The sequence below is a fragment of the Bemisia tabaci genome, chromosome 6 (assembly GCF_918797505.1).
Source record: "Bemisia tabaci chromosome 6, PGI_BMITA_v3".
Lineage (NCBI taxonomy): Eukaryota > Metazoa > Arthropoda > Insecta > Hemiptera > Aleyrodidae > Bemisia > Bemisia tabaci.
In genome coordinates, this window is record NC_092798.1 from 12,258,231 (window position 1) to 12,279,696 (window position 21,466).

The 21,466-nt window shown below is 35.1% G+C and overlaps 2 protein-coding genes across 4 annotated transcripts in view; one reads left to right on the top strand and one right to left on the bottom strand.

Moving 5' to 3' along the window:
- On the bottom strand, window positions 1-10,041 carry Sras (Ras converting CAAX endopeptidase Sras). Of its 3 annotated transcripts, none has more exons than XM_019057759.2 (7): window positions 9,884-10,041; window positions 8,759-8,864; window positions 7,540-7,678; window positions 6,735-6,836; window positions 4,769-4,933; window positions 4,118-4,186; window positions 1-3,364 (listed from the first exon to the last, which is right to left on the bottom strand). In XM_019057759.2, exons 1-7 carry the CDS (start codon window positions 9,994-9,996, stop codon window positions 3,090-3,092), a joined length of 969 nt encoding a protein of 322 aa, XP_018913304.1. In that variant the 5' UTR covers window positions 9,997-10,041; the 3' UTR covers window positions 1-3,089. The 3 variants fall into 3 exon arrangements, with proteins under 3 accessions (XP_018913304.1, XP_072158088.1, XP_018913305.1); XM_072301987.1 differs by lacking the exon at window positions 9,884-10,041 and adding an exon at window positions 9,556-9,735; XM_019057760.2 differs by lacking the exon at window positions 6,735-6,836 and having other exon boundaries at window positions 9,884-10,037.
- Window positions 10,042-21,466, top strand: part of FBXO11 (F-box protein 11) — a 23,585-nt gene continuing 12,160 nt past the window's right edge. Inside the window, exons 1-6 of the mRNA XM_019057756.2 lie at window positions 10,042-10,242; window positions 12,874-13,113; window positions 17,595-17,751; window positions 18,553-18,875; window positions 19,882-20,106; window positions 20,894-21,138. Coding sequence (XP_018913301.1) covers window positions 10,149-10,242; window positions 12,874-13,113; window positions 17,595-17,751; window positions 18,553-18,875; window positions 19,882-20,106; window positions 20,894-21,138 — 1,284 coding nt within the window. The 5' untranslated portion in view covers window positions 10,042-10,148. The remainder of the gene's footprint in view (window positions 10,243-12,873; window positions 13,114-17,594; window positions 17,752-18,552; window positions 18,876-19,881; window positions 20,107-20,893; window positions 21,139-21,466) is intronic.

The following is a 21,466-nucleotide window of genomic DNA, read 5'->3' on the forward strand; positions in this document are numbered from 1 at the left end:
TTCCACAAAAAATATTAATTATAATTTCAAATATAGAAATGTATAATGAAGGTAAATATTTCTCACAGTTAACAAAAAATACACTTAATTAGAATTAGAAGAAAAATAAAATAAAAGAACTTTTCATTCATTAAGACAGTTCTCTACAAAGATTGACCCAACTGTGGACATGATCTTGGAGACATTCAATTGTACGTTATGAAAAAAGAAATCTTTGAAAGAAGTGGTGAAGCCAATTCTTCATGGAAGTTGAGAACAAATGACTAAGCTTTGAATTTAAAGCCTACAAGTAAAACAAAATAGGAAAGCAACAATGCATCAGTAATTCAGCTTTAGGCGCCATCCTGAATGGATGCTAACTTCCACATTAGACACATTTGACGCAAATTAGTCTTCTATATTTCATGTTGTCTAATTTTCTCTCATGATTTATCTCTTGTAACATTAAACTTAACACCATAGCACCTTGAAATTCGTTGAACATCTCCAGAGTTCTGAAGAATATACTTAAAAAATTTCAAATCAGAATGTTGTTTTTCCTATTGAAAAAATATGACATGCAAGAAAATTAGGCAATTTTTGGTGGTGTTTGGCTGATTTAGATTAGATCCATCCACTTTTACAATGAGTCTCTGAGAAAAACTTGTCAAATGAATAAGAGCTATATTAGATCCCTCCCAATCAGTATGATTTTTTTATAATTAATTCAAACAACCTAATTATATTTTATGGCAGCGTCGTCTTAAGAAATATATCACATCGCCAAGTTCTGTTAAATACTTACTATAAATCAAGTCACAATTCTGACTGGTAGATCATGCTAGTTAAAAGAGAAAAGCACATTTGTATAAAAATAGAAAGTGTTCTGGAAGTCTCACTCCTCAGATGAGTTGTAGAAAATCAATAGCATGAAAGGAAAAACATCATAACGTCACTTTTGACCGTGGTCATACATCAAAGTTTCTGCAACCCTTTTGGCAACCATTGCCGGGCGGGTGAAGAACACCTCAAATCAAGCTGACCATGTCTGCTGCCTCTAAGAGGGTCAAATACAAACTCGTCCTCCGCAATAACAGGCTCTAAGGTGGGCTGAGGGTCCCTACGCTTGTCGAGGCTCATGATGATACCATCGATCATAAAAAGGGAACATTGCCCAATATCACCTAGTTAGTAGAAAGTTCAACTAACAGTAAGTTAAGTATTCTATATAAGAATTAAAAGTTTACAGACCTGCCTGCTTGGCGGGTTACAGGTAACTGATCCTGTGTTTACCTTCCTACAAGGAATTAAAACCTCAACAGATATGCAGGTTAAATGCCTGCTTCAGTACATGAGAGCATAGCACTATAAAAACATGTAAATGCAATGTTTTGTCATAATTGATAATAAATCAGTAAACTTCTAGTGGTTATTCTCAGTAGTTGAGAAAATCTGCGTGCGTCTGGAATATTTAATCACTGAAAAAAAAGAAAGAATTGGAAAATCTAAACCTCTTCTCTTCGCTACTAACAAACTTACACGTGACTTATAGAGAAGTTTAAAAAGTTTACATGAGTTGTGCGTTTTGTCATGCTTACCTCAAATGTATGGGGGTGGCACAAATTTTTAATCACTGAAAATTTTTTTGAAGGATCTCTAAAGTCGAATTCTTTCCAAATTGGCACCATGGTAAAAAAAAAGCAATGAAACGCTCACAACCTACGTAAAGTCGATTTTTGAAGCAATGTCCCTCAAAAATGTAGAGGGGAAACGATTGAGAAAAAAATCTTACCGTTTATGCCGATGCTTAAACCAAATGAAAATAATTGATGAATGAAAAAAGAAAATCTCAATATAAAAATAAAATTCAAAATGCAGAGGAAAAGACCCATGAAAGTGGAGAGGGAACTCCAGAACAATAGAACCTGTCAAAATATTTCTGACTGACGGTTTTAACTGGTTAGAAGATGACAATCTTTCCCCCATCAAAATATGTACTTCTAGTTCAGATTTTCATTTGGACGCCTTCAAAATTTGAAGGAAATGCATTTTCACGAATTAAACAGTGTACGTTAAGTTTACGCAAGTTAATATTCAACTGGTTTAAGTGAACGAACGTGGTTGACCAGGTTCTATTGAGTTTATCCCTTCTGTACACTGGACACAGTGAAAACTTCACACAGGTAAACAAATACTTGAAACAGTCAATCTCAGGAAGACTGAAGCGCTAGAAATTAAAATACAAAAAAAACAAAACCATTCTGATCAATACTTTCCAAATGTCAGGGTCTAAAATATCAAAGCCCTTGAGTAATTAATGACGTTATTAATTAATCTAAGATTTTAAACTGGCCCATTAATGCAGCTTCTTCTGTTTTTCTCTTATTTTCATTTTTGACCCTCGGTCTTGTTGAGAATGATCGTTTCAACTATGCGTTTAGCTTTTAATTTAATAACTATTCTCTGAGTAACTTTAAAATGGTTACTTCTTAATTGAAGCAGTTGATGTTGAAACCTAGTTAAATCTTTTTCTGATAAGCTCTTTGGCCTCACTGTTGACATTTATGACAGCAGGACAGGATTTTAAAAAATTGTATACTGCACGGCACAAAAAAGGCTATGCTTGGCCTTATCTTGTTACACAAGCCAAAATTGTTTTTAGCAATCAGGTTGATGAGGTCCAGAAGAACGCTTATATTCTGGAGTTTATCACATGCTCAGTTTCAACAGACGTTCTGAACTAAACCGTGCCGTTCTCCTCTGAAGATAAAGATCTGTGATTTGATTTTTTCAAACCCTGCTTTCAAAAACTTAAAATTAACACTTACTCCTAAAAGAAATTTGATATTTTTTAAAAAAAAATTGGTGATGTTGACGTCTAATAGATTAAACAGTATTTTGAATGCTTTCTTTTAAGAAAGCTTCCACAAACATCAAGCTGGGTCCGCGGCAAAGAATAACAAAAACATACGCCTGTATGTTTTGACAAAGCCTGTAAACTTAAAACTTATCAACGGTACGGTTCAAAACATAAAGCAACTGGTTTCTCATATGTAAAAAAAATTCACACTGACTAGAAAAGTTTTGACTCCCGAGAGTAAATCACTCCTTCACGATAAGCTGTCGGCCCAAAACAGGTTGTTGGAGTATAGAGCTGGACTGGTCAAAGGTGATAGGAGGTAGCACCATGATATGAAACCGATTACAAAGATAGCTGCTGTTATACTCCTGCGTGGCTCTGGCAGCGAAACGATTTCCATGATATCTGCGAGTCCCATAATGTTGCAGAAAACATGGGCTAGAAATGAAGGGACAAAATGACCGGTGCGGACGAACAAGTAAGCCGAATATGCACCAAATATTGTTGTATAGATGAACTGAAAAACTGCAAAAGATGAAAAACGAGTAATGGAATAAATTTTAAAGGCTGAGTTAAACACAAGGCTGTTCAAATCAAAACTACACATTTATCAAAAACTTCAGATTTAAGTATAGTCAATGGACCACTAAAGAAGGTTTGGGAGAACACAAGAATAAAGTTTAGAAATAAAACTAGTTAAACTTATCATCTACTATGTTCAGGGCTTAAAATTTTTGGGTTGGAATGCAAATTTACACCTTTGGATGGCACAAAAATGAGGTACATAACTCACGACATATTTACAGGGATGGTGATTTTTAGCCGGTGTTTGGTATCAAAAACTCAAGCACTGACTTTTCATTCCGTTTAACAAAAAAGTTCCTACAAAAAAATTCATTGGCTCAAGCCAAAAAATGATTATCTCTGATTCTGACATAAATTTCCTCTCATGTTTTATTTTCTAAAAGGAAAACTAACGACTGTTTCCGTTGAAATTTTATGTGAGTTTTCTTCTTTTATTCTCAGGAAAGTCACATAAAATTGCAAGGAATTAGCTTTCCTTGGGGAAAATAAAATAAAATCGGAATTTTCAAACCTTTCAATGCTTCTTTGCATTTAGCCACCCATACCTACATGCAATAGAGCTTCTATTAATATAGATAGTCAATACTGAGTGATGACTCAAAATGATGCAGGTAACTCATTTTTTCTTTTACATAATTGCAAGACACTAAAATTTAATGATTTAAAAAAAATAAAAGTTGAATTAATACTCACAGGAAAACAAGAAAGCATGTTTAAAGTCAACTCCCGCCAAGACTCTCTCAGCTAAGCGGTTGAAATGAGCTGTAGAGTAAAGAAAAAGAAGATAAGAATGTGTCACATTTCATACTTTCATTTAAAACATTTTTCAAGATAAAAATACGGCCAATACAGAATTTGCAGGTAACTTAAATTTTGTGAATTTCATGTTTAATATGACACTGCTAGGAAAACTGAGTACGAGGATATCCTTGGTTCTAATCTGCTAAAATACATGTGTTTAAATGGAAAATGCCGCCAGATGACATCATTAAGCAGCAAATTTTGTCACTTTAAATCTACTTTTCTCCAATTTCCCATGTCTGAAAGAAATTATGAAAAATACTGCGAACTCAACTCATTAGGCACTCTCAGATGAAGCAATAAAATTTCCGTGTGCAAATTCTCCATTGTTGAAGATTTGAGCGAGCTATGTTACATCAAGATTCCATTTCCTGACGAATGAAAAATAGGCAAAAATAACAGAGCTGAGCTTTAGAAATTCGTAAACTTGGACTATGAAATTTCACAAGGTCTTTGACTGAATTTGATCACCTCCTTCACGAAGACAAACAGAGTCGAAAGAGATCTTAAGACCAATAGAATTGATTGGAAACTATTCCTTACCGGTTCCAAAAAAAAGCGGACAAATGAATACAGCAGCCATTGGCTTGAAACAAGTCAATAAAAGAGGTAACATGCATGCACGAAAAATAACTTCCTCTGACAGAGGTGCAACTATGTAGTTGCGTAACCATATCCAAATCTGTGGCTCAGAGAAGTCCCGACACTCTGGAAAAAAGAGGCAAAAAATTCAACATTAGAATGGAATATTCAAGACTTTCTTTTACATTAATATGATATGTTCAATTATTTTCCTTATCTGCAATAGAAAAAATAGTTTCATTGAAACCAAACCACCTAATATCGTTCAGAGGATACGTAAGCTACGACTCAAGAACCAGCAGATTCTAACAAAATCCGAGGACATTTCGCAGCAAAACAAAACATGTCCATCCCAAATATTTTCTCAGAGAATGAGAAAAAATAATTCAGTGATTATCATGTGGAACAATTGCCACTAATGCATGTATTTGGTGCTGTAAAATGAACAAACTATTGGAAAATCTTAGCAAAGAGTATGGCAAAAACGGACCATACAGAAAAAACCTCTTGATTGCAACACCTCTATCAACTATCATGTTTCATTTCAGTGGATCCATGTTGACATTAATACCGCTAGTAATGCAAACATCAAAAGCAAAACTGAAAAAATTAAAATGGCAATACAAAAGAAAGAAAATAATCGCAAAAAAGTTGGTTAGTAAGTAAGATTGATCGATGATGAAACTACGAAGCGGTAATTAAAAAATTCAGTTTACTTTTTATTTTTTTTTAGGAGAAAATCAACACGCTTGATACAGACTTTCTTGAGGATTTTTTTGTAGGCTGAAAAAGTATAGCATGAAGTTCTATGAATGAAATCTAGACGATTTTCTCGTAATATAAAAACAAGGAATGAAAAGAAATTATCATAGTGTCTCAAATTACGAACCACATACATGTTTATCCAACTTTACAATTTATTTTATGATCCTTTCAGGGTTTAAGTAGGCTTAATGATATTTATGAGCCACACTTTCAGAGATATTTCAGTCTTACTAATAAAATACAAAACAATGAAAACTTCTCTAAAAATTCCTTAAAATCCTCCCCTGCATTCAGAAATCGACAGAGTCTCCAAAAAAGGCTTCAATTATATCGACCCTCTGGGACCATTCATGAATACATCATGGTGATGTACGAAATTTCAAAATTTTCCTCCTCTCTCTCCTTGACCTGCACCTTTGATTCAGGTCATTGGCGCCCCCCCCTCCTCCCACACCGAGAGGATTACAAACTAATTTTCTGGATCTCCCCTTCTGTGCATTAAAAAATAAACTATAGATATTTTTGCCAAATATATCAAAAAGTTTTCACTTGTCACTTTGCATCATATTTTTCCCTTAGGCCATAACACATTACTGCCATGCTAAGGAAAAACGCCGAATGAGCCTCAAGGCGTTGCCAAATTTCCTCTGATAAAATACGAATTCATAGGGAAAATTGTGAAGATTTTTCTTCCAATTTTTGAGACCATTTTGTTCGTAGTTTAATCTAAAATAGGTCGTATTTAAAAATTTTAAAGGAAAATATACATAAATTTCGTCAAAAATACATGTTTTATCCGAGGAAATTTGGCAACTCTCGAATGTTCATACAGCGTTCTTCCTTAGCACGGCAGATTACTCAGGCCAATCCAGGAGTCTCGCACCTTCCGTACAACCCCTAGGATTCTTCCCCTTTTTCAGGATGATCCAGGATCCTGGATGATCTGGATGGTGTGAGACTTTGGATCATCCTGTGTGGCTGGCCCATCTATTTTTGAAAATTTCATTAGTATGAGTGAAGAGGTGTGTTGGGAAAGTAAAGTTTGCTCAATGTTTCATTTTCTTTCTTTCTTTCTTTCTTTTTTTTTTGACATGCAGAGAAATTAGAAGCTGTTAGTTTGATTCTTGGTAAACAAGTTTACAGAGAGAAAAATAAAACCAACCATCTGAATCTGACGGTAAACTTGCATTTGTAAAATTTGGTAAATTTGGATCTGTTTCACAACCATCCCATGACTGATCATTGCCAGTTTTACTCGATTTTTCTGGAGGTTAAACAGAAAAATTCAGAAAATTGAAGGATAACAGAATGCATTCAAAAACACTCGAAAAGTTAAAAAAAGTGGGAAATTAAAAATGCATGGAGAGGAGGGTAAGGAAGAGTTCAATTGCTTTTTGTGCTAAAAATTCCACTTAAAATTAGCAAAACAAATATCTCAATTCTCAACACATAAGATAAGATAACATATTTTATATTTCAACAGAAAACTATGCAACATCATTCCTTAAAACTTCCAGGGCATGCCTGTATGTTTTTTCCCTTGTGTATGTATGGGCCATTCATAAAATGCGTAAGAGTGAAAATTTGATCCCCCCCCTCCCTCCCCCCTTCTTTATGACCCGTGACACAGGTTCACACCCCTCTAAAAAAATTGCAAACGGCCATATTATTTTGTGATGAAAAATTACAACCTTGTGTAGATTTTACATCTTATATTTCCAAAAAATCCACACTGCACACTCATTTTCAGCGTTACATATTACGCAGTTTTATACACTCTACTCCCTCGTGTGATACCTACACTTGTACTTAACACAGGATCAGACTTCTTGGCTAGGTCCATCTAGCTTAAGTTCTAGTTTATCAAGTTCCATCCAAAAACACAATAAAGACAACAAAAAAATTTACTCTACATTACTGAAACTCTAAAAATACTGATAGAAATTCTGGAATATAACAAAAAATACCTGAGAAAATGTTTTTAAAGCCTCTAAAAGCTGCATCAGCTACTTGCCCCAAAAATAAAATCACAGTCAGTAACAAAGGTATGACTAGTGCTTGAATCAATCCTGGTAGTCGAAATCCCAGCAATTCTGGAATGCTATTCTGAAAATAGAAAATCGACATTATAAGAATTACAAAATCGATGCGACAAAAACCTATCACATCAAATATCAGTTGACCTTTCAAGATTGATTTGTGGAATGAGGATTTATTGAGGATTTATATATATAATATACTCTTGTTGCTAAGTGATTCATCAGAATCTTTGAATGTACTCCTTACTAAAACTCTCCTAATTTTCACTTGTATCCATAAATTGAACAGGTACAAGTTGCTCAAAAACATACATTGATTCGAAATGTATCGATGGCCGAAGTCGAAAAATGCATACCCAACTCAGATTGCAATGTTGTAAGACTCTGCTCACGTTTTATTTTTTTAAAGGAAAGCTAACCAACAGTCTCCACTGAAATTTTTCGTGAGAATCCTATGCTCATTCTGAAAGACTAAAGAAAAATTACAAGATTTTTTTTTATTTTTACAAAAAAATAATAAAACATAAGTACCTGGTTGGGACATTTTTAAAAGTTGCGATTTAGATAATTTTTTTACTTTTAACCACCTCTTCATCGAAGCAGACAAAAAAATGAATGGAAAGTTGAACCGAAAAAAATTTGATATAATAATCACTGCTGTGTGATATTGTCATAACACCAGGCATCAGTATTTGGGTATTTCTATCAGCTTCTGGTTAACGAAGATACAGCTTTCGGTAGAACTGGTTGGGAGAAATCGCTCTAATTCTTCGTCCAACTTTCCATCCAGTGGCATCATAGATTGGATGGAAAGTTAGACAGAAAGTTGAGAAAGAGGTCAGATTCAAGTTTTCATCTAACTTATCATCCAATTGTAGTGTTCTTATGACAGTAGGTCTGTACCACACAATTAAAATTTTCTTCCAACAATGGTGAAAGAAAAGTTGAATGAGAGGTTTGACCATCTGAATTAGGCATGAAAACCCCTAAAATTCGTTGTCCAACTCTCGGTTACTTTTTTTTATAGGTGCTTTAAAGAGGCTCAATTGGTAGCAGAAAATATACCTCTACTACCTAGGATGAAAATTACTGGTATAGGTGACTCATTGAGTTGAAAAATTTAGAGTTGGAGGGTGCAGCAACTTACTTTCTGGAGAATTTCCTTTGGTAAAAATAACCACAGGAATACTGGTGAGATGAATGTCATAAAAAAACCGCTAAGGAACCTTTGCTTGATGACAGAAGGGTGGTTTCTGAAAATTTAGAGAGATAAGAGGAAGGTTTGATAAATTTAAATGTAAACGTAGACACGATAGCAATGTGAAATCATCAAGTTTTGGACTTCTGTAGCCAGGAATGGATTTACTTATTTACTGCATGTACTTCGCCATTTTTATTTCATCAGGGCTGGTTGACCATGTTGGATACTCTATTCATTTTTTTACTAGATGACTATCAAACACAGGTAGGTAATCCGTCGGAATTTTTAAAAAAAAAATAATGAGTGGGTACCTACTTTAAAAGCACAGAAGATTTGCAAAAATGCATTCAGTTTTCTGAATGTGAGAGAAGTGACAAGTTTCCTTACGGAGGATGAACATTTTACGAGAATTCTTGATTGAAATATAATTGTTCATGCCAGCATCATTGAGCATGCATTGGTGCAAAGATGGTCTCAGCGGCTAGCTGATGATCAAATGAATGAATGCCATGTGTGTGCTTTAAGCCATCATGCCTTTCAAACCTGCCAGCTGCACAGATTTAGCTGTGACTCTAGGACTGTAGCCTTACAATTACAATATGTAAGTTGCTGATATTTCAATCTCATTCCGGCAAATGCATTAAAAATTGATTTAAAGGCCAAAGCACCGTTACAGGGCAAAAAGTAAAAACTAAAAAAAAAAAAAAAAAACTAGATCAAATAGGTAATAAGATTGCGTTTACCAGATGTTCCATACAACTTTCATTACAATTCTTAGGTGTGCATGGAAGCAGAATTCCAGTAATAACTGAAAACAGAGTCATTTTCACATTTAATGAGTTGATGTCGAATGACTCAAAAGTATTTTGAGTGGCAAAAGAGATAAGGGATCAATTAAAGATAATGATAAGGGCTTTATTTACAAAACACTGTTATCAGAGCAATTCATGTTGGCAGCGCTGCGCACCCATTACGTAGCGTGACAATCGATCTCGGGGCTGCGATTTCTAATAAATTTAATATTTCCCCAAGGGTACAGGGTAAAACTCTTGATTTAAAATTTAAAATTACCTGGAATGGGGAGACTTCCAAACGTACAAACTCCCTACAAACGTGGTGGCTAAAATTAAACATGCTAAAACAGATGAGATACAATTGGCACAGGGCAACGCGTCTCCGTCCATTCTTCAACTGAGGTCACGTGACTTCCCCGTGACGTATGATTGGCTATCAATGTTTCTGTCTGCGGTCTCGAGAGAAAATGGCCACCGTAGTGTTTAGAATGATTTCTTTTGTTTGAAATTAAATTTTTGTTAATTGTAGTGCAATTATTAAGATGCCAAGTGCATCTATAGCAGCTACTCGTGCATATGCGAGGAGAACGCGCAGAAAAGGTGGAAACAGGATACCCGTCTCACGACCTGGTTCAGGTAAATCCAAATTGTCATCACTCGTCGTCTAGGCGTATACCGAAATAGGAAATTCCGATGAAATTTCTCGTCCTATTCCGGCCCCTCGAACCTTCCTTCGCACTTATATCGAGCAAATTTCATTTCCTTGACTCTTCCAGTTTCGATTTCTCACTTCCATCATGCATTTTCTCCTAGAACTGTCAGGGATCAAGGGTCCATGATGGCTAGCTTTTCCTCAGAAAAATTCACAATGTAACCCTCATTAGTGCACTAGATAAGCACCAAGGTACCATTTATGAGTTGCACTCGTCGTTGGCAGTAATCCCAACAGTTCAATCTGCGTAATTCTTTACCGCATGTTCATAATTTCGTTGATTCCATCCTCAACTTTTGTATCACTCTTCAGTTCTATTGAAGTGTACCCTGTCAGTCACCTTTCCATTGTTTGGTTCTCCTGTCAGAATGCCTGAATGATAATGATCGGATACTTCTTAGACCTTACTCATTATGGATGTTTTAATCCTACTTTACTCATCATTGTTCACTTCATTGTGATTTGGTTCCTCCTATTTCCCACAACCTCTTTCTAGACTGAATAATTTTTTCCTGCTTCACCATCGACTATGAAACGTCTAACCCGGAATCCCTTCTATTCATGAAAGGTTCCTCATTTTTCATTCTACTCCTGTCATTTTTATTGAGAGGAAAGGGTGCTGTCAAGCAGTGAATGGAGGCAAACCAAATCAGCATTTCGCAAAGAAAAGTTCTAACCGTTTTATCAAGCTGATGATTACCAAGTCTGACTCTCCTTTTTTGTGTACGGCAGACATCAAACAGAAGTTGATCCTAAGCTCATGAAGCTTAATCTTCTCATTATAGCAAGGAAGAAAGGTCAAAAAGTATATGCTAGTTGTCTCCCTGTCATTCTGAATTCGCATTGTTGAATTGGCCTCATTTGAAACTTTTCATTTGTGGCATGGATTTTTTAGTCTCGTATCTTAGTCAGAGCTAGCGGCTGTAAATCGCACTGATTCAGGAGTAGTGACACCGATGTGTAGGATGGGCATCTAATTAGAACAGTTTCTCAATTCCTCCCTGTCTGACTATCTTCTTTTCTTGTTTTGTTTTACTATCCTTAGTGATTTCATAAAAGAGTTTTTGCCATCCAATTACAATCAGGCATCTTCAGTTTACCGAAACATATTACATTACCATTTAAAATACAATGACTTCATAGTATCCTCTGTTCTGGGCTGAATTTTAAGCTTCTGTTGTCAAAATCTATATGGGATATCTTAGGTCTAAAGTGGGCCAAGAGTGATGAAAACAAATAAGTATGTGGGCTTTAATAAAATTCTAGTGGAAATCTGTCATATTTTGTTAAAACCCTTAAATTGGTGCCTCACATCCGTTCTAAAGCATATTCTCCATGGACCAGTTCCAGAAAAAATTAATAATAACTAATCGATTTATTTGGAAGTATCTTTTAACCCTTAAGCAAACTATGCTGTGCAGTAGCTTATTCAATAGGTTATACAACTCCCCTTTCTTGAGATTTTCTTATTTTTATTTTGTGGCTATGAAGGGAAGTAAAATCAAGCCAATAGTAAGCATGTGTGAAAATTGAAACTCATTTTGGTAGACATCTAGTATCATCTCCACATTGCCCAGTAACCCAGCTGAATTTTAGTTCATAAATCTCTTTTTAATCAGTATGGCTTAGCTCTGCTGTGTTTCATCAATGGTTTTTATTTTAATATGCACTTAAAATGGGAATGATTTTTGTCAACTACCAGGGTCTTTAGTTGCGGTAGTTTTAGTGCGCCAAAAAAAAAAATCTAGTCGCGCATTATTCAATTTTTCATTCAGACTTTTATTTGCATGACATGTTAATGACTAAACTTGGAATCCTCTCATTTTATGGCGCTGTAGATTTCCTGTCCTACTTTATTTTCAAATTGGAAATCCATCCAGCTTAACTTCTTGCAAATGAACAAGATTTCTTCCCTTGTATCCTACCAAAGTTTCAGGCATCAATATTGGCTTGTTTCTCCTTGAATTGAGAAATGATGAGTGAAAATTTCCAATCGCGGTAATTCAGATATGTTGTTTCTAAAATACCAGCTCCTCTGCAACCAGAACTAAGTAATCACAGGATGAGAGGCCTAATTTCTGTTACTCCAATACTTAGTTGTGGACACCATCACACACAGAATTTTTATACCGACATTTTTTCCTAGGAAAATACCATAATTTCAAATCAAGATAAGTTTCAGGAGCTATCGGCAGTTTGTAGTCTAAATTTACAAAATATAGTTTTGCGTTGTGACAGTTCAATTTTTTACCTAGCATTTTCCTAATTATGACCAGAATGAGACTGACTGCCCTCTATTTGTACAAAATCGAATTTAACACCTTGTAAAATATTCTCTAGGACACTGGAGAACGTTTTCAATGAAAACTTAAATACCAACCTTAAAACTGTCAAAAATTTACAGTCCTGGAACTGTCTTTGCTGATTGTGGATGGTGACATCCAGAACTTTGGGACCTGACTGATTTTAACTGCCCACCTGTAGTAATACACAGTGTTAAAACTTAATTCTTCTATTGTTATTAATTATAAATTTTTCTCATGTTGATTTTTCAGAACCATGTGAGCCGCCTACGCCTGCTGTGGCCAGTGCAGGAGGAGTGGGTTTAACAGGTGCCTCAGCAGGACCGAGCACCTCTTACACGTCTCCGTACGATTTGCGGCGGAAGTCTCCGTCTCATCATCCCATCCTACCCTCTGCTGTTGTTCCTGGCTCGACCTCTAGTAGTTATATCTCAATGCTTCCTGCTCGCAAGCGACCAAGACGTTCTTGCTCTCTTTCTAATGAATCTACCGGTAAGAGCCTAACTAATTGCAACTGTTGTCTTTTAAATGTTGCTTTCTCTTCCTGTAAGGATGTTAGCAATTTTCCTATCCTGTATCCTCACCATCATTTATTATATTCCTGATTCAAAGATTAACATTCAGGCAGTATTATAAATTCTCCAAGATTTAATACAGTAAGATAATGTGTCCCTTATTGTCCAACATAGCAAAGGAACATCTTGGCTGATATTTCTCTGAGCCTTGGTCAAATTTTACAAGAGATGAGTTTTCATTCCACTATCTAAGTATTTATGGATGCTTCAAATTGTTTTCACACCTATCTATGTTGTGTGGATTCAATTCTTAAGAAAACATTTCTTAAAGAAAAGCATTAATTCAATGGAATTAGTGTTTCGAATACTTGCTCTGCACAAATTACCTTAATTTTGTAGGCTTTTGAGGTAATTATAAAAATCATGAATCCGTCTCTCCTCAGGTGGGTGCAAAATTCATTGAATTCAAAGATTATTAAATCAATAATATTTATACCTTATCCCTCAAAAGCAATCTAAAAGGAATTTCACTCTCAGTATACATTAAGAGAAATATAAATCCAGCTTGCTGCAGAATAATGTAAATCTACTGCTGTTTTACAATTGCTAATGAGGTTTCATTCAGCAAAAACATCACCAAAATTGTCAAGGGTGATCTCTGTTTGATGTGCAAGAATCACCAATACTTTTAAACATATGGTTTTGTTTCCTTGGACCATAGGCAATAGCATTAAATATTGAAGGTACTTGAAGAAATAAAAAAAACTTAAGTTATTCTAAAACAAAAGAGCTACAAATCTATGATCAGTCTGGATGATAATCGCCCAACTTTTTTCGCGTTTGTTTCCGTGAATCTAGGTGGAGCAATTTAGGCCCATGCCCAGCCAAGATTTCTCATTTCATCTCTTTCTCTTGCCCAGTTGATCTGATTTTTCTTCACTTTTGAAAGGAAATACCAACTGAAGTCACTTTTGCAAAAATAATTCTTAGCATAGTGTGAGCTTGTGACTCTTAAAATCAATTTTTACTTCCTCTGTTCATGGCAAGAGAGTTATCTTTAGTAACAATCATGCGTCAGTGTCTCTCACAAGCAAGCACATATCTTATCTCTAAATTTTATTCAGTAGAAGTAGATGTTTGTTGTCAATTCCTCATAAGATCACCTGCTTGAGTTTAAATAGTTCAATCAAGAGATTACATGAGAATATTTCCTACTGAGCTATTATGAAAGAATAACTCCATGGGATGTCATTGTTTTTTTTCTACTTTTGGAGAATATGGAGGGATAAAATGGTCTATATTTTCCAGTATGGTACCATTATTTCTGGCTCTTTCTAGAAACAGCTTTTGTGTCATTAGTTTCCCTATGTAGATAGGTACTTTTATTATGAGTCAGAAATAGTAGTTCAAATTGCAAAATGTACTCCAAATCATCCTTACCATGATCGATAAATATTGAGCGTGTACCTTTCCAATACATGCTACCTTATTCATCCTAAGCTCACTTGTTTGCTCTGCTTTTTCCATATTTTTTCTCTTACAAACTGTGGTGTTTTATTCTGAAATTTTTTTAAATCAACAAAAACAAAATATTTTAGATTTTGTTGATTTAGCATGCCTCATAATTTTGTTGATCATTATTTGATCGGAGATTGGTTGAGACTAATTTTTAGTCATATTTTGTATCTTTTGTGCATGCATGCGCACTAAATTTGTATCCAAGTGTGACTTAGTTCTGAGACTTTTTCCTTCTCTTCCTTATTCAAACACAAAAGTTAAAAAATTTTAAAAATTTTGAGGTATATGAGAACTTCAATAATAGATATTAGAGTAAGAAGGGACCTCACTAAAATAGATATGCCCTTGGTGACAAAGATTTTTCTATTCACAACCATCAAGTTACTATCTGCATTATCAGAGGATTCTAGGAATAGGAACAAAATTAAATTCACTTTTTTAATTATACCTTATTCATTGCTTGGACGGAAAGCAAAAATTGACAAGGCTGAAAAAAAATTATCAAGAATGATCGAGAGACGGTCTTTTTTTTTTTGCTTCAATTTTTTACCAGTTTAATTTAGTTGGCATTGAGCATTTAGATTTCATGAACTCATCAATCAAAGTCAAAATTTTCAGCCTGGAGCTTACTCTGAACACTCTTGAAAATCATAAGGCAATCACAATTATTTCATAAGGTGAAAGCTTTCTTACACCTCCTAAGGTAAAGGTTGTGAAGTGATGTTCATGAAAAATTGATATCCACAAGAAGTAGACAAAAAACTGTACAACGGAGGGTTATCATTGCCTCAGTATGTCAAATTTGACCAAGAAGTTGTCATCTCCTCTTACACTGTGAAATCAACCAGAAAATTGGCTTTAATGTTTGAACGAAACCAGCATTCAGTTTTGAAAATTTTTCAAGTCAAACCAGTTCCTCCTAATTTTAAATGAATTTCCTGATAGTAAGGCAGACAAGAAAAAATGGAAATTAGCAGGGATCCATTTTTAATAAATCCTCGGAATGGTTTCCCAAGAAATTTTCACTTCATCAACTCATCGTATTTTCCTCCCAACAAATGCAAAAGCTGGTTTGGGGGAGAAAGAGAAGCCTAGACAAGTATTATTAATTTGTTAAATTAAGTCTTGATGGTTGGTGACTTTAATAGGAAAAAAAACACTACAAGCGAGCAGAAATTCGTGCAGTTTACAGTTAAATAAACCAAATTTGGGAAGGAACATGGAATAAAACTGATTGGTTCTTATTGGCTTCTTAATTTAGGAACTAATTGAACACTGGTAAAAACTAGGAACTAAAGGTCAAAAACAACTCAATGACACCTGTCAACATGTTCTACCTACCTGCGTTAAGTCATAATAGAAAAATAAATCAGATTGGTCTCTAGAGGGAACAAACCCTGGTTTTAAATATTCTCATTAAAAAAGAACACGATTTTGCGGAAAGACGAAAAAAAGAAGCCAGTCCAAAATTTGAAAAACTTAGACTGTGTGATGGTGTCTGCGTAAGAGTGGCATAAAACTGATCGCTCATGCTTCTTAAATTTTGGTTGGTTGCGTGGGGACAAGACAAAAGTCCTCAAGTGTGGACGGAGTCCCACTGTTTAGCACCATAGTGTTATTATCAAATTTAGAAGAGTAGATGCAGGATAGTATCCACTGAGCTGTCAATTTTAATTTTAAATACTCCCCATTGTAAATCCTGAATTAAAGCAAGAACAATTTGATTTCTGAGTCAGGCATTAATCAATGGGTCAGTTGCGCGCAACAAGTGCAGGTAACCAAGTAGACTCTACTGGCCAAAAAACATAAAAGTCAAGTCAAGCGCATCAGATGTGTCTATGATCCACATCTTCTTGGGCATTTTGCGCCGTCTGTATCACATATTTTCAAGTGCAAACATAGTAAATTCAAGAATGCGTTTTACACACTGCAAATTGAGCGGTAAGAAGTGAATTTTAGCAATTTCTGCTATGTTGAGCAGGATTTCTATGTGCTCTCAAAGACTTAAAAGTTTACTCACTTGAATGCAACTCATGTGCTCAACAGATCCATTTAGATTGGATAGTAAGGGCTCAAATCCAAAGGTGTAGAGTCTTTAAAGCTTCCACATTTTTCTCATTAGCTTTCCACAAAATTTCTCACCAATTTCATAAGGGATTCTTCTTCTGTGTCCTCAATAACAAAACGAATATGTATAAAAAAATATACAAAAAATTAGGCACTATAATTAAATAGTTTAACACATAAGCTCCAATAGTGCCATTAGAGGCAGTATTTGTTGTCCCATCATTGACTGAAATTAGGTAATCCCGGGTATAGACTAACAATGCATTCATTTGTGGACACAAAAGAAGGTGGTTGGAAGACTGAAGGGGATACTAAAGAAGCTTCTACCAAGATTTTGTCCAACACTTGGATTACAACAATGACATTCAAAGTTTTTGAAGCAATCTGGGCAAATCCAGGCAATAGCCAGGCATCTAGTATCCCTAGTTAGCCAACCCTCTTAAAACTAGAACCACTAAGCTCAATAGTAAAGATCTCTTTCTTCTTTTTCACTTCGACTATCGACTTTTCATCCATTGGGATTCTCTCCTTTCACAACTTCACTCGCCTGCTTCTGCTCGTAATCAGGCATTTTCTGCTCAACACTAGGTTTTCCTCACTTCCAAAGAGACTTTTTTTTCTTGCAAGAAATAGGTGAAATTTACTCCTGGATGCCATAGATTCATAGATGCCTAGATAAAAAACATAATCTTAAAACAAATTGAGTTCTAAAATTTTGGCAATGCGTCTGAGTGCTCTTGTGCCTGAATGATGCATGTGTTTTTTTCCGCACTTTTTGGGTTTTTCAGATTAAAGTAATTTTACAAATTTTAGCCATGTTTTGCTCTTATTTGTTATTGCTCATAAAACCTCGATTTTTTTATTTTTTTGCAGGCTCTGGTACGATCAGAACTGCAGCACAATACCTCCAGTCGGACCTTCCCGATGAAGTACTCCTTACTATTTTCAGTTATCTTTTAGAACTCGATTTGTGTCGAGTAAGCCAAGTCTGTAAAAGATTCCACACAATAGCCAGTGATACAGAACTATGGTAGGTGGTTTTTCTCTTTCCTTTAAATTTAAACATTCATTCAAAGCATCAACTTCAATATAGTCTTTTTCTAGTGGCTGAGTGACTTAGGAGGCGGTTAATTCCTTTCAAATTAAAGCAAGCAGTACATCTTGTGTGTTCTACAAAAGATTCCTCTCACAGATGGAAAATTCATCACAGCAATTCATTGTATTCACTAGTGGCACATAAAGCAAAGAATGAGAAACTTAAAGTCATCAATGATTCCTTGATTTCCACCATCTACAAATGAACCTGTTACCTGTTATAGCTCAATCATTAGTATTGCTACTTCTGATGCAGTATAAATCGTAATGATCGCTAAAGTTCACGAATGGCCGATTCTGAGATATCATTTGATGCTCCTCAGTCCTAGAGCCATTTAATGATGAGTAGTACCCTACCATGTGACATCAGGCTAACAGTTAAAATAAAATCTTTTTAAAAGAACATTTTTAGTTGTTTTGATTTAAATTTCCCTAGTTTGGCAATATTTAAACAAATGATTACCATTGTTTACAATTTCAACTTTTTCTTACCAGTTACTTTGTTAATCCCTCCTCCATCCCCCTTATTTCTGTTGAGCATCTTTCCAACTGTCATCTCTTTTGTTTTTAACGCAAAAAAGTTTCCCACTATTTCAGTATTAGTGGTATCTGAATTCACGTCTGCAGTTTTATATTGAAAATCACCCTTATGCAGCACTCAAATATCTGAAATTTAAAGTGTTGTCAAAAGCCCTCCTTGTTTTCACTTTATAATTTTTCTTTAATGTCTGTCTAGGAAAACTCTGTATCATCGTGTCTACGAATATGATTTGCCATTATTTCATGTTGGACTGTGCCGTTTTGAATTCATACCACCAGAAGAGAGTGAACATGTGAACTCCTGGAAAGAAAGTTTTAGACAACTGTATCGAGGTCTGCACGTGAGGCCAGGTCGCACTTCTTTATTGCAAAGTGGCCGTCGATTACACTTCTTTAACACAATACAGAGTGCGCTGGATCATGCGGATGAAACAGCACATCCATCACCTATAATTTTTCTCCATACAGGCGTTTACCGAGGAGAATTCCTAGTTATCGACTCAGATGTTAACTTGATTGGTAAGTACAGGTTTTGTTAGTCATCGCAAACATGACATTACCATTATAATGAAGGAGGCTTTGACTGCCCCAAGGTGAATTGTAGAAGTAGATTTTTCAAAAGATCAAACGGATCTCCGCAGAACTTTTAAATTCTTTCTTAGAAACTTGTAAATTATTTTATTATTTGCTCAAAAACTTATTATTTCTTTTAATGTTGATTACTTAGACTCAGTAATTCATTTTCATGCTCATTTGTGTAGTTAAAAGTGGACCGAGTTTATCAGAAAGGAACCAACCCACATTAAGATGAATCTGAGAAAAAGAGTTTTGAAGTTTCATTTCTCCATGAGACTCGATGCAGAAAATAAACTTTAATCCCTCATTTCAAATACTATTTTTCTTTGTTTAACGTATAGTTTTTGGCAGGAAAAAATCTGCGAATAGTGGAACTCAAAAACTCAATTTTTTCGAAAATATGGGGCGGTTCCTTTTTGATAAACTCGGGCCGAGTAAATTCGACCAAAATCTTGCAATCTGAAATCAATTCTATAAACAATCACTGAACGATCTTTTCAATTTTTCTGATTATTTACACCAAAATATTGATGTCATCGATGAACTATCTCTGGTTCATTTTAAGAACAGCTGTATGTGCTATTAGTTTCTAAATGCAGATTGATGTTTTGCTAGAGGAGTCAGAAATGTTTGAACGTCATTTCCAACAATTAGGCATTTTTTGTGTTGTTGTGACAGTATTTTGTTAGAACAATGAAGACTTTTGACCACTACTCTTGGACTGGGCCAAATTCATGTAAGTCAGATTGGTCTCAAAGAGGTTCTTTGTAAAGTTGGCATGTGTAAAAAAAAATAGTGTCAACATTTTTGCGCCATGCATCATTGTACTTACTCATGTAAATCACCTTGAAGAAGGAGCCGCATCAAACTAATCGAGAAAACTTCCCTAAGAAAAATTGGATGGTGATACGAGATAGAAATTTTCATTCGCTGTTCTTGCTTGCCACAGGTGCGGCGTCAGGAAATGTCGCTGAGTCAGTCATCATCGAGCGAGAATCAGAATCAACTATCATGTTTGTTGAAGGCTCGAAAAACGCCTATGCAGGCCATCTAACTTTAAAATTTGCCCCAGATGGAACATCAAACACGCCACATCACAAACATTACTGTTTAGAAGTTGGTGACAATGCTAGTCCAACCATTGATCATTGTATCCTGCGTAGTTCTTCTGTTGGTAAGTCTTGAAGTCTCACTTTAAATTAGTTTCAATGGAAAGTTTAAAAATTTAGTTTAGTTGAAATACACACTAATTTTAAAGTATTTTCTAAGTCAGTCAGTATATTGACCATTATTATTAGAGTTTCCAACCTTTCAAAACAGTTCAGAAAGTCTAATATTTAGATTGAATGCTTAGCGCTAAGTCTTCTGGGCCCAAATTTTAGTGAAAGTAAGCTTACCTTTATCACCAACTGGATACGAATTTTATGAAACCAGTTTTTCATTTCATAATGAACCACGAAACAAAAACTACCATTGTTAGCATCCTTTTTTTTTTTTTTTTTTTTTTTTTTTTTTTTTATGTTTATCTCTATTGAAGTTTTACAGACAATACAAGCGTTTTCTAAAAAAAAGCATAGCTCATGTAACATGTAGTTCATGTAAGCATAGCTCATGGTTCCTAGCTTAAGTTGGAAGTCATATTCAACTAATCTGCAGCTGTGCTCAGGGTCAGAATTCCGGCTCAGGCGGAAGCCATAGCTTTTTATTTTCATTTTTAAAATGGACCGTTGGTCGAGAGAAGATTTGAAAGGTACTCAATACAATAAATCTTTCAAAGCTGACGTTGAAGCATTTCCTCTTTCCTAAGTATTATCCCATTTTCAATAAAATATTAAGTCATCACTAGTTTTGTTTGAATTTTGAACATTAACTGATTAATTTGTGTCAGTCCATTAGATTTTCATTAAAAAACAAATTTATTTAGTACCTTGTCTACAAGTGCACCTCTCTTTTTTCTACAGTTGGTGCTGCTGTCTGTGTAAGTGGAGTTGGCGCAAACCCCACAATAAAACATTGTGACATTAGTGATTGTGAAAATGTTGGCCTATTTATCACGGACTATGCTCAAGGAACGTATGAGGACAATGAAATCAGTCGAAATGCCCTGGCTGGAATTTGGGTCAAAAATTATGCAAACCCAATAATGAGGCGCAACCACATTCATCATGGACGTGACGTCGGAATTTTCACTTTTGACAATGGGATGGTTAGTATGTCCAAATATTTCTTATTACCTTACCACCAGTTTAACTGAATCAGAATGATGCAATTAAGTTTCAAGTAATTTTAAATCATTTGTCAAGAATAACATGGTTTTAACATTACATCTGAGACTCTATGCATGGGCCTATTAGCAATCAGACTCCGCAAAGCCCAGTTCTATTTTAGCTCTATGAAAATGAAGTTGCTTACTTTAACTCTCATAGGAGAACAAATTTTAACGAACCATTCAAGTGAGTATTTTCTCTAACAATTTTTGGTGCTGATATGGCACAAGTGCTATTTTACAATCTCTGTTTTTCTCAAGATGATGT